The sequence below is a fragment of the Amphibalanus amphitrite genome, unplaced genomic scaffold (genome assembly GCF_019059575.1).
Source record: "Amphibalanus amphitrite isolate SeventyFive unplaced genomic scaffold, NRLGWU_Aamphi_draft 001449F_arrow, whole genome shotgun sequence".
Lineage (NCBI taxonomy): Eukaryota > Metazoa > Arthropoda > Thecostraca > Balanomorpha > Balanidae > Amphibalanus > Amphibalanus amphitrite.
In genome coordinates this window covers 7,601-21,436 of record NW_024882942.1, presented here as the reverse complement: position 1 = coordinate 21,436, position 13,836 = coordinate 7,601, and the positions used below count along the sequence as shown (strand labels likewise).

At 44.7% G+C, this 13,836-nt stretch overlaps 1 protein-coding gene across 1 annotated transcript; it reads left to right on the top strand.

Moving 5' to 3' along the window:
- Positions 1–10,802: 10,802 nt before the first annotated feature.
- Positions 10,803–13,245, top strand: LOC122373135. The gene is made up of 4 exons (XM_043350932.1): positions 10,803–10,959; positions 11,825–11,929; positions 12,214–12,356; positions 12,694–13,245. The coding sequence occupies exons 1-4, from the start codon at positions 10,834–10,836 to the stop codon at positions 12,938–12,940; spliced, it is 621 nt and encodes a 206-aa protein (XP_043206867.1). The 5' UTR covers positions 10,803–10,833; the 3' UTR covers positions 12,941–13,245.
- The last annotated feature ends 591 nt before the right edge of the window (positions 13,246–13,836 follow it).

Below are 13,836 nucleotides of genomic sequence, written 5' to 3'. Positions count from 1 at the left end.
GAGCTACGTTACTTAAATAGTCATTAATATTTTGAAAATGGACATGGAATACACAACTTCAATACAAGAAGCGGGCAGTATGCAAACTGCCCAAGCTTTTGGGCGGTATGCATACTGCGGGTAGTATGCATACTACCCGGGTGGTATGCATACTGCCCGGGCTGTTGGGTAGTTTGCATACTGCCCGGGTAGTTTGCATACTGCCCAAGTTAGCATATGGCCCGTAACATATACAACTTACATAACGCTTACATAACTTCAATAATTTTCGTAAGGCACTTTTTCTTCAGATACCTACCTAACCTTTTAACCCGCGCACCGACGGGGGGGGGCGGATATCCGCCCCCCCCCCCCCCCTGAAGTTTTTCGCGAATAGTGCGCTGCGAAATTTGGTATGACTATAACCTCATCGTGTGCAAGTTTGAACCTCCTACCTTTTAAGGTCAGGTCACCAGGTCACTTTGAATGACCAAACCTTAAGTCACTTTTTTGCAACTTTGTCACCGTGCCAGAGCTACAGTAGATGTCGGAGGCCTTTGAAAGTCGCAGGATATTATTAGGTCATTAGTAGCTACAATTTGTACATCTCGGAATTTTGATATCGGTGACCTAAGGTCAGGTCAATTTCGCGACCTCCCCATTATAAGTCAATGGGGGAAAAATCAACTCCCTGTTTTTACCACTAAAACGGGTCGGAATGGCCCCATATACCATACATGACTTTATATACGATCAACCTTCACTACCTTGAGGTCTGTTTTGCTGTTGGGCAGCTGTGAGGTCATGTGACGTCATCAAAGGTCACCAAAGGTTTTTGGCCAATAACTCCGTACAGGAACAAGATACAGACGCGTGGATGGTCTCATTGTGTTCAGCTCGTCAAGACGCATCGAATGATATACATGATGACCTCGAGGTCACGTGACCTGAGGTCAACCTTTGACCTTGACCTTTCGAGGTCAACATATATATCATTCGATGCGGATTGACGAGAGGATCACGATGATGCCCTTAGTTTGTTCCTATCTTGACTAATTCGAAAGTTATTCGAGAAAAATTATCTCCATATCTAGCGCCGCCATTTTGACTTTTTCGACCCCTGTGACGTCATCTTTGACCTAACCTGAAAATGACCTTCGTAAAAATTGTAGATCTTGGCCGTGCGTATCCGATGCCGTTTACCGCTTGTCGCTAGCTTGCTTCATTCTCGAGATCTCAGGGGGGGGCGGTCACCTGCCCCCCCCCCCCGTCGGTGCGAAGTTGGCGCAGACCCCCGTCGGTTCGCGGGTTAAGAAACCTTTCGCGTGCAGTGTGCATTCCTGCACCCTGTTGGGCACCCCGGGCACCCCGGACACCCCGGACACCCCGGACACCCCGGACACCCCGGACACCCCGGACACCCCGGACACCCCGGGCACCCCGGGCACCCCGGACCCTGCTATCCGTTGGGGAGGAGGGGGGATCCGGCTCCCTAAGATCTCTGAAAGTTAACGACTGATTTTCAAAGTTGCAACGGCGTTGGATAGCCCCACCGGAGAAGTACCAGTCGCCAAATTTCATTGACCTGGATGTAACTGATAATGTCACCAGTCAGGTCAAAGGTCGCTATTTTGACCGTTTACAGGCCTTCTAAGAAATCTTTTATTACATCGAGTGAAAGGCAGAATATCGAAAATAATTGATTGAGTATTGTTTGTCTAATACGCATTTTGCTAAATGATGTCGCTGATACCAGGTCAGGCCACAGAGGTCAGGTCGCTATGGGTCACATGAACCCAATTATACTATGGTCGCGTGATGCATGTTTATGGTCAATTTCACGTTTCAAATTCAATGATGTGGGCTAGACGACCATTTAGGGCAGTTAAGGTTACGTTCTGGTGAAGGTCAGGTCAAGGTCAGGTAAAAACGTTAACTTTCAATATTTATATTATATACTTTACATAAAAAAGGAATTTACATTTGATGCAGCTCGTCACGGGGAATAGGACGGCGGTCTTACTTTTACGCTGCGTGGTCTAGAACGAGTGATTGAGTTTCTAAGTTGAATCAAATTGAGTTTGAAATTTGACGTCATCACTTTGGGTTGTTTTTCGCCATGAGTTGGCTAAAACTAGAGTAATTTATATCCAATTTGGCATGTCGATGGACGAACTTATGTTCTATTACATTAACATATGTTCTGTTTTCTTAAAAAATTTTGGAAATGTTTGGTATTTATAAACATCATAAAAAAATTATTTGGCTTCAATCTTTTGAGGCCAGAATAATTTTTCTCTCAAAATTTCCAATATAAAAGTTTTGTTACCCTGTGAATTCTACCTACATCTTTTTTGTGCTACGAATTTTTAAATCTTCACAACTTAAGGCGTGTCAGCTCTTCCCGTAATACAGTTTTTTGTCGAAAATTGCGAAATATGATGTTACTCTGATGTCATTTGCGGCCGAACTACACTTTTTGCATTTGAATTCGACCATTCGCCATAACCGTTTGAGGAGCCATTTCGACAACCGGCATTGAGCACAACTATTCCGGCGTGGTGTGTTTCATTTCAGCCATTCAGCAAAACAGATAGAATACTGCAATGAGCGATCCGCAAAACAGTTTAACACTTCGCCAGAATTCGGCATTGAGCGAGCTAGCTCGGCATATGACGAATGGTTTCGACCATTGACGATTTGTTTTGCACAATGTTGAACCATTTGTTCAATGTCGAGTTATAGAGGAAGATCGCCGAATAGTTTTGCCCAATGGTGCTTGTTTGTGACCAACCGACCATTTGTAGCTCCACCTATATGGCGAGTGTGTACAAATGTTTTGCCCAATGGTCAAAAGCTAACGCAAAAAGGTGTATTAACCCTCGCCCGCACATGCCATTTTCCCATCCTAGAACGCACATGGGGGGGGGGGGTTGCCACCCCCCCCCCCGCGCCATTTCGTTCCTGTTGGAGATAGAGCTTAGCGGTAAAGACCAAAAAGATTCTTTGGGAAGAGACGAATCCAATGATACCCAGTTTTACCTTCTCAGGTCAGTCATGGACCTTCCAGGTCAGGTCAAACTAAAAAATGTTGCTGTTTTGGGTCACCGTTGGATATCAAGTGTGCTGCTTATCAAATACCGATGACGATGCTGTTTTCTGTTGCCAAGCCAGCTAGAACCTCTTTGTTACACTACCCGACCAGAATTTTGCTGCTGAGGTCATTTCAGGTCAAGTTAGGTCAAGGTCAATTATATGTGTTTGTATGTCTGTGTGTGTCTGTGTGTATACTGATGTGTGCACCGATTGTTTTTGGGTCCATATTACATGAAATCATGATCTGAGAAGCTTTTACCAAAAATGCAGTCAAAAAAACTTCAAAAAAGTAAATTCAGCTTGCCTAAAACGCAATTATCTTAGATGACCTAGGTTGACCTTGACCCTGACCTTGACCCCTGTACATCGTCGAACAACATGTTCCATGATAGGTGGGAGGTAAGACTGGCAAAAAAGGCCGAAGTCAGGGTGTCAAAAGCTCATAAGGCCCATGGCAAACGCAATATGTTGAGAATTGGCCATTTGGGTCATGACATGACCTGACAAACAAGGTCATATCTCCGAAACCAAAAATCACAGAAACTTGAAATTTTCAGTGCACATCAAGAAAGGATAGAGGAGCAGCTATACGAAAAATCAGCCTTCTAGCTCTAAAAATGTTGAGTGCAGAGCAGAAAGACTACCTGGGGGGGGGGGGGTGGCAACCACCCCCCCCCCATGTGCGGGCGAGGGTTAAGGCATCTTTAAAAAAAAAAATGTTCACAGTAGTAAAGATGATAAGGGGAGGGGTCCTGAATGTTTGGTGACGCTATCTGCAGCAGGTATGTATTACATATGTACTTGGACATACCGACAGAAAGGGAGAGGGGGGGGGGCCGTTTCACCCCTTTCCACCCCCAACGGGGCAAGGATTAAGCGTGTGTACTCTGTAGGACAAACTGTGTCTAAGGGATTCATAAAAATGCATGATTTATAGCACATCAATTTACCATTTCGTTAGAAACTCAAACTGTAGCCCATCCCAAAAATACGACCAGCATGTAACACTGCGTATGACAATTTTGCGACGTTTCCGTTGTAAGTGAGAAAATTGTGAGAAAATTGAGATGCGCTTCTTTTGAACGAACGTCTTTTTAAGCACTGTCAAGCAACGGGTAACAGGTAAACGAGACATACTAAATAGGAAGTGTATCAGTGGCTCCTCTCTACTCGCCAAGTCACTGAGGCCAGCTCAGGTCATAAAAGGTCTCCAGCAGCTATTTTACAACTTTTGATTGAGACAAACTAGAAAAAAAATAGCTCGGATGTGTTCAGCTCAAGGATCGACTGATATGCAGCATGATCCTTTTGGTTATGTCTTGTCCATCTCTCAACCCCACCTTGCACCAGTGTATTTGGGTGCCAGAGGAGGCTAGTCGGTCAGTAAAGTTGCATAACACTGCTCAATATGACGGATACCTCTGAGCCAGCGGTGGGTTTCGAATTACACCCTTGAAGTCCCGACACCAACGGTACTTCCCAGAAAAATAGTAACATCAAACCCCGCAATATTATCGCTTACGATCTTTTTCAGCCATACCGTTAGGATTCGGGTATTTTTAGCCCCACGTGGTCGGTTTTCTTTGCCAAAACGAAAGGACCTGCCACAGGTCACCGCCCCCCAACGAACGGTCAAGGGCAGCCATACAATGTTAATTGCTAGGTAGATCGTAGAAAAATAATTCATCAAAGGATGAGTAATCCCACCGCCAGTTCCAGGAACCGTTGGACGGGTCAGTACCCTCGTCCCCGGCCCTCCCGCACCCAAACCGCAAGGTCACACTAAAACTGAATGGCAGAAAAGATAGGTATGCGTGTCTGAAATATTCTGAAACGATCACTATTTTCGCTGTGCACTTGAATGTTTGCCCTTACCACTACATACACATAGATATTCAAGGTGTGGTCGTTTATGATGCATCAGTAAGAGAAGAGTTGTTCATCAAATGAATCATCCAAAGTCTCGACCATGATTGTTAATTAAAGACAAGGTTGCTCAGTGTACTTGATAAGAAAGTCATCATTACGCACTTCGGCACACAGCGAAAGAGACACGACAAACACAGGCGCCACCAGCGGCGAATTCCTGAACTAGCCCAAAAATGCTGAGCCGTCCCATCCGCAGATTGTAATTAAGATAGGATTTAGTCGCGGGCACGTGCCCCTGGTGTCCGGACGTGCTTCTGGCGTCTTAGAAGAGAACCAAAAACTACATTGAAGCGAGTTTTGGCATTGCTTCGCTTCTAGCTCCCCATTTGTGATAGTTATAAGTGACGTAACAAGATCTCGTCAAGAGCAACGCTGATCACTATGACGTAAGTAAAATGGGTCAAGCTTAAGTTGGCGCCACCCACACTCCTGTCTTTATCGATTGCTCGAAAAAAGTTGGGAGTAGGAAGCTGACACTTGACATACTGTATCGAGGATGCTGGAGGAGCCTTTGACGCCAACTGAAGCTTCAGAATTCAGATCAAATCACTAACCAGTAACCAATGACGTCATAAATGAACCACTAAAGCATACGTACGTCATGTACGTCATGGACCATGGAACCTTGGTGTACGTCATGGACCGGGCCAGCCCAACAGGCCATGCGCTGGGCTGGGCTACGGGCTGAGCTAGGCCCTCAAATATGAAGGATCAATGAGCTGTTGACGCCTGACGGGTGGTGCCAGGAATCTTAACCCTCGCCGGCAGTACAACGAGGCAGTACAAGCAGTACGGCAGTACATCCCCCTCGCAAAGGTTTTTCGAAAATAACTCGCGTAAAAAGCGGTCGGTCGTGACGAAACTTTAGGCACACTCGATTCATTCACCTAACCCACACCCCACTGGGGGGGGGGGGCTATTCATAGCCCCCCTCCCGTTTTTCTGCAATAACTTCCAAACCGCTTGACGTATCGACGCTAAACATTCAGTACCTTCGGCTGCATCAATTCGACACCTTGTGACAAAATATAAACTTCTTAGCTACCACAGGTCAGCCGGAGATGACGTCAGAGTGACGTTATGTTCGGCCGATTTCGACGCAAAACATTGAACCACGGCAATCGCTCCCAAGAGCTCAGTTTTTAAGCTAGATCCAATTGCTTTGCATGAAAAGACTCAGGATAGACTGCGCTATCAAACTGCATTCTCGGATTTCCAAAATTTTGAAAATTTCGAAAATTTTATATAATAAAATTCAAAATTTATATTTTTATATTTTTTCGAAAAGTTTTTGACTTTTCGAAAAAAACCGGAATACATGTGATAGAACGTATGCCTATGACTAACTCTAGCAAATTTTAGCTAAATATCCTCAAAAATGGCCAAGCATTATTGGAAAAAGTTCACAATTATTAATTTTTCAAATCAATTTTTCAGTACGTATTTGACATCGTACACCAATATAAATAGCACCATCGTGTTCCTGAGCTCGAACTGCATCCATTAGACACCTTTGATGTTGAAAAATTTTAACTTCAAAATTTGACCTTTTTTGACCTGAAAGTGACCTGACCTAAGCTAAATTCGACTCGAAATGACCTCGAATTACACAAACGACATCAAATTCGAAATCTATGGCCTAAATGGGTCATAAAACATGTGTCACGTGACCGACGCATGATGTAATATTTCCGTGACCTGTGATGACCTGACCCTGACCTGAAAATCAAAGTACAAATTTGGTACCCTCAGGGTATCTAGAGCATCTGTTCACGAGTGTGTAAACCAAACATGAGCCTGATTTGACTTGTAAGACGGCGGCCAGAGCCCAAAATGTGAACAAGCCAAAATGCTACTAATTTTTACTTTGACCTGACCTGTGACGTCATCGGTGACCTCGAAAAAACAGAGACACCAAATTTGCACAGAGGTGAGATTTCCTGTGGGCCCATATGCCCTGTAAATTTGGGATTTCTTAGTGCCATAGGAGCCAATCGCCAGGGGGTCGTACCCCTCCCCCTCTCTCAGCCGTCCGCGTTATGAAAAAGGCCCTCGCCTGGTGAGGGCTAATACCAATGCAAACTCCCAAATAAATAAATCATCGGATGAGCTGCTAAATTGATAGGTATTAGGTAAGTTATATCTGAATGTACTCGTAAAAGGGAAGCAAAAAGGAAACCATTAACCACCAAAAACACAGTTGTTTGCAAATAAAAATTGCTTTTAGCTTTAACCCTCGCCGGCACAGGCCATTTTGAGTCCCTCGATGGCACAAGGGGGGGGGGGTTGTTACGACCCCCCTCGCGTTTGGCCCCTGATGGAGCTAGAGCTTCGCGGAAAAAAGAGCGTGTTGCCCGTCACGAGAAGAAGCCAATGATACCCAATTTTAAGGTCCTAGGTCACCGGTTGACCTTCCAGGTCAGGTCAATGACCCAAAAATCGGAAATATCGGGACCTATTATAAAGTCGTAAAGCGTGGCTGCTAAGGGTTTTCCGGGGTGCTGATCACAAATATCGTGTTAGTTTTGATCACAGATGATGTCCTTAAAGGGAGATAATGAGTTTTTTTTTCTTAAATAGAAATTACTTGACATCTATACTATTTCTACTGTAGTTTCTATAAAATATGAAAATTTCCTAGCACATTTTCGTATGTGAAAAAGGTTTTTATTTTTGCAAAAAAGAAGCAGTACTTGCAGTACTTGTAACACCCACCGAAATGCGTTGTCCTTCTCTATAAAAAAGTCGCAGTATATGGCGCTTTTGTTTCAAACAGCGACGCTTGGGTTTTTGTTTATGTTATCGCCTTGTCGTTGCTTGGTTGTAAGGATTCTAATTTGAATTAGAGTTAATTCGGTTTAGAATTAATTAGATTCTAATTCGGGGGTACATAGTGCCTACTCTTCTTTGTTTCGGCATGCGGCATGCGGCACAAATGAACGGCATGCGCCAGAAACGCAGCCAAATCTTGCGATTGCGACTACGAAATTCATTATTTTGGCGTCAGAGCCTGAAGCGAAAAATACAAGCATATTTATTTCAAAAAGACTTCAGGTTTGTCGAACGGTGTTATGAGAATTTTGATAACAGTACTGCATAAGTTTTTCAGTGATGCCGCAAAAGTGTTGTATCTATCTTCTTTTATTGTGCAGTCGGCGGGACCGATTCAAAATTGAGTCGTTGCTACTAAAATAGCAGCATATGGCGACAGATGATGAACAGGAAAAATAGTTGCGTAAATTTAGACATAAACCACCCCCAAACCATGAATATCTTTTGAAGGCACTATAGACGACCATTAACTAACTAGATGTGATGAAGATCAAATGTAAGGAATACGCTCATTTTACAAAATTACATGCAAGTACCAAAAAGTGATGTAAGTACTTATTCAACGGTCATTTTCAGCGCTCCCCGCTAACGTGACTTCAAGTTGAGATATTTGCGGCAATGTACCGAATTGAGCAAAATGGTTTTAATTTACATTATAACTTGTTGTGTTTTGTCAGAAAATGGTCCTAACTCAGATTTTGTGGAAAAAGGTCATTATCTCCCTTTAAGCGTTTAGACCAGGTCGGGTCAGGTCAGGTCAGGTCAGGTCAGGTCAATCGGTAGGGGTCGTGACGGGTATTCGTTATACCTGTCATCCGCCTCTGCCAGCTTCGTAACATGTTACGAAGGCACAAAAACTACTTCGTAAATGTTCAAATGGTTGCTAAATTCGAATTCAGCTCCAAAAACTAGCCTAGAAACATGTAAAACTCGAAAAAGTGAACCGAGGTCACCAAAGGTCAATGACCTGACCTGACCTTCAGGTGACCTTGACACCCACCCTAATGCATGGGAGCAACATCAAATCACATGTTTTGAACGTTTGAAACCACGAAAAGCTTGCAAACGCCCGGCTAATGCGAGCCGACATATACGCCGAATAGCGATTTCGGCCAAACATGGTCACGGAAAAGAGGTCACAGGTCAAAGGTCATTGGGGTCAGGGTCATGAAATCTTCAGGGTAGGTGTAAAATTGATCAATGCGAGGGCACTGAAAGTTTCGTCGCGATCGGCCGCATTTTACGCGAGTTATTCGCGAAAAAACCTTAGGAGGGGTGCCGGCGAGGGTTTAATCGTTTAAGTGATACTACAGGTAATACATAGGTACAGGTCTCGCGGGTTTTAGCGGTAGGTTTTGCACCTAGAAAATTTAGTGTACTTCAGGGTATATCTTCGTCGTCTTAAGCTTTTAAGTGTTGAAGATGTGATCGACTTGTTGGTTCACAAGCCGGCCACGATCGTGTAAAATGGCTTCATCGTAGATCGATTAGTTTCTGAAATATAACCGGAAATTTAAAAGTGCAAAACCTACCGCTTAATCTCGCGAGAGCCGTACCTACCTATACAGATAGAAATATGATAGTTGCATTCAGTATTCAGGCCTTAGCTTGATTACCAATCATGATAATAGTGTTTTGCAAGTTTATATCATTGTTAAAGCAAATGCGCTTTTAAGCAATTTTTAGTAACTTCTGTGACGTTCAACGTTAATGCGAGAGAAATCCTTAAATGTTTTTTCAATGAATTTGCACGAAGGTGATTCATTTTGGATGATGCTGATCGTTGACGGTTGTTCAATAGCTCTAGCTATTGAATAACCACTCTATCTATTCCGTATGGCTTATCATCCATGATCATCTGAACTGAGCTAGTTCGGGAAACACTCCCGCAAAAATCGGTTACACTTGACTTTTTGAATGAGTAAATCCCCAACGAACTTCGCATTAAAGACACATTTAATCCTCTGAGGTCAACCTAGTAAAGTGTAGATCTTGGGGGTTTGTAGGGAGGGGATTTTCGGGAGGGGTGTCTGGGTCGCAACTGGGTCATGACCCCAATCCCGGGAGCCGTGGCCACTCTGTCCAATGTCCATCTTCCACGTCACTTCCGTTCGTTACGTGGTTGGCCACCTCCTGAGACACAATGCTACTATATTGCGAAATATCATCAGTTCCCAAAGTTCCAACGAGGCCCAGCGCCCCGGGCAATCAGTGCTTGAGGCTCTTTGTAGCGGAACGATAATTGAAGTTCCCATTCTATATAAAGACTTTGAAAATGATGACCATCGTCACTCAAAAAGTGAACAGAAAGGCAATCGCCCGCTCCAGACGAGCCAGGTCATCTCTTCCACCCTCGAAAGGTAGCTGTTTTCATATAACTTCAGTCAGTTTCTCTGATAACAGTCTGCTTTCTGTTGCTGCTTTGTATTCCCGTTGAATTTCCTTTAATCTGTTAAACTATTAATTCAGCGTAAAATTAAAAATGACTTTATTTTTGACAAAATATCCTTACGTTATATCAAAACGTAACAGGAAGAAAGATAGAAAAGGCAAAGTATTTTTTAGCTATCAGGTAAAGCACGGAATCACTCGCGAGCTGTTGAACTGAGAACTGAGAACTGCATGTAACTATAATCTTCGAGCATCTTGAACATGAACACTGAGCTGCTGTGCGCTCTTCCCATCACCTGACCTGCCGCCGGTGCCATGTTACCTGGCCACAGGCGACGAACACTGAGGCGACCTCCTCCTGTGATGGGACCCACCATGGCTGACTACACCGGCATCTTCGGACCCAAGAAACCAGTGGCCACCACCACCTCCCAGGGCGGCGGTGGCGGCGTCACCCGTCACCGGACCCCGGGGCGGCCGGCGGCGGCGGCGGCGGCGGGGGCGGCGGCGGGGGCGGCCGGCGCGCTCCCCTGGCTCCTGCTGGCGGCACTGGCGGTGCTGGGCCCGGCGCCGGCGGCCGGCCACTGCCAGTGCGGCCTGCTGGTGATGCTAGAGTCGGCTGGAAGTCGGCCCTGGACTCTGGGCGAGACGGTGATGGAGACGGGACCGCGACCGGCCGACTGCCGCCAGCCCTCCGCCGAGATCGACTGCCTCAACTCCTGCGCCAACACGGTAAATTCAAACGGGGAATATGTGAGCAATTACAATTAAAAATGACAGTTTTTTCAGATGTTGTATACCTACACATGATTTGTGATGGAGACACATGTAGCTCAACCGAACTGTACGGAGGTTCTGTAGTTAATCATTCTAGCTTTTCTTTTGATATCGGTATTTTTAAATACACATGTAATCGTTTTATAAAGCGTTGTGCTGAACAGCGTTTTAAACAAAAACCATAAAAAGAGCAATTGCCTATAGAGATTCGTCTCCACCAAGTGCCTGTTATTTCAATGATTATCTTTTTACCTAATATAATGAATCCGTACTTTTCCTACTTACACGCAAAATGCGGATGACAGTTCAGATAAGTCGTACGACCATCCTCCTGTTTAACTCCTTGGTTTCTTCACCAGATTGGGGCAATAATTGAAACTGACAGGTTAAGAATATCCTGCTAGGCTCTTTACAAGAACAAAGATAGATCGCCTGTTTTCCATTACCTGTTCACGGGTAGCCCACGCAGAACCATGAATGGATGAGCGCACTCCAGGAGCGTCCCCCACAGTGAGATAAGATCAGGGAGCCGGGGGACGGGCCCTTATTTCCGCCCGGCGCGGCGACGGCGCGGTGGCACGCGTGGAGAGACCACTCATTACCTGAGGACACTGCACTTTCGCTTTCCGTAGGCGAAAGTGAAAGTTAACGAGTTTCAGTTGACGTACCAGTACATGCTATTTTAGCAAATCTTCTCTTGTATAGCGTTAAATGTAATCGTCAAGGAGTGTTATCTTGTGTTTTGCTTCTTCTGTTTCACTCTACTACGTTGTAAGGGCAATGGAAATCGTTTGATTATAATCAATGTTAATGTTTTCAGACTGTGGTCCTGACTGGCGACATGAACCTTCGAATGCTGCCTGTTCGAATCTCCATTGAAACTCAACGTCACGTCTGTCTGACTCTTCGACCTCAAGAAACTCGGGTATGTTTTTCATTCCTTTTCTTCTTTGTTTTTGACGCGAAAGTCGTGTTGGCTAGGATTGCTGTTAACCTGATTGGAAGCAATGATAACTATATTTGGTTTGCCACTAGAATCATAAGAGCATTGAATGGAAAACGCTGTAATAGTCTTCTGCGAGGCTAAGACAAGAGCTGTAGGTAGCTTGTTTAGTTGGTTTTATCGTTGTACTATTTAAATCGTTTTAAACCTTAGGCATAGTCTCAGTAGTTTTATCACCGTTTGACTATCTGCCCTGCCATTCCAAGACCTCCGAGCCGAACACCATCGTGGAACGAACTGCTAGACGTCTGTCTGTGGGAGGATTCTACCGCTACTGCTCTCACGACTGGATGCATACCGGTGTCGTGTTTCCCGACAAAATCTGCTGCCTGGAAAACAAGGTGGTCGAGTGAGTACTGACGGTCGACTGTTTGATCATGCATTTTTATCATGCATTGCATGATCAAATGATTATAATTTTAGTCTTGTATCTATTCGTGCCTCAGAAAAATAAGCTGTTACGGCCAAGACGAAAACCTTTGCCAAAGTTGTATTTGCTTTCATTGTTTAAATCTTTTGAGCTATTTCTTATATTGCCATGTAAAGATGTGTCTAACCCATATTTTGATATTTTTCCATGCTCTAACAACAGGGTAACTTAACAATAGTGCTGCAGAAGCCGAATATTTACTTTAGTAAAAAGAGGAAACTATAGTTTAGGTATTTATGTAACCTTTTTATTCCAGCTGTAATGACATCAAGGAGCCTAAAGCGCTGCCATTTAGAACAATATTCCGGAAGAGACGTCAAATCCTCTACAGGAACGTTGCCAAGCACTCGATTAATCGGTCAACAGCCCAGTTCAGCGATGCTGCAGGGAAACCGCCTGTCAAGGTGGCGAATCCTCGAGCCCACCTATTTGGCCCGCGCACTGGTCGTGCGTTTTACGCCCCTTACCAGTACACTGATAAGGCTAAAACAGATGATTTCTAGAATTAGCTTCGCTCTGGTTTTAGCAAAGCGTGTATCGTAAGCGCATGACATGTTTCGCTGTGACATTTCCATGTTTATGTGTGGCTGTGAAGTAACCGGTTGCGGATTATTTCCATCGTAATTTGTGGTGTTTTGCTATGTCTGATTGAATGATGCGTACGCTTAAATATTTAAATGATGAAACCGCTGCAAAGTGCATTATGTTCGATTAACTACATGGTTGAAACATGTGATGTGGCTGTGAATCATACATGCTAGCAATCCACGAGCTTCCCATAAACCGTTTGGCTGAATACACATTTTGATCTCGGGCTTATTTTAATCTGACATTAGCAGGAGTTCCACCGACAGATTGTACGCAGAGTCGCTCAATCAAACAACCTCCGAGCGATCGTCACAACGCGGGCAGACTATGACGAAGCTGTATGTAGGGTGCAGAGGAAGCTAGTAGAACAGCTTCATGCTAGCTGTTCGTCTGATATAAGGACGACTAAAAATTCACCTCTAGTATGCGTAACGCGACCATCCCCTTGGCGCGTGTCTTTGCCGGGCCCGGGACCAGGCCCCTAGCTGGGTCTTATTGGCTCGCGGGACTCCACCTACATAGTGAAATGAGCCTGGGTCACACTTGGCGTTAAGAGACACAGTGGGCATTCAATGAGCACTGGACATGGTACGTACCAGGGCACTAAAGAGTCGTACGTACAATGTCGTCTGACCCTAGCTCAGGTCACCAGATGTCTCAATGGTCAAAATAACTCAAACACTAGATAACCATCGACAGTGGGGAGAAACTCTGGAGAATGGAAATGACATAGGGCGGAACACGATCATAAGTCGAGTGGCAAAAACCATCGCGGCAAAGTCGTCGTTGAAACGTGAACGGTCGCACAAAA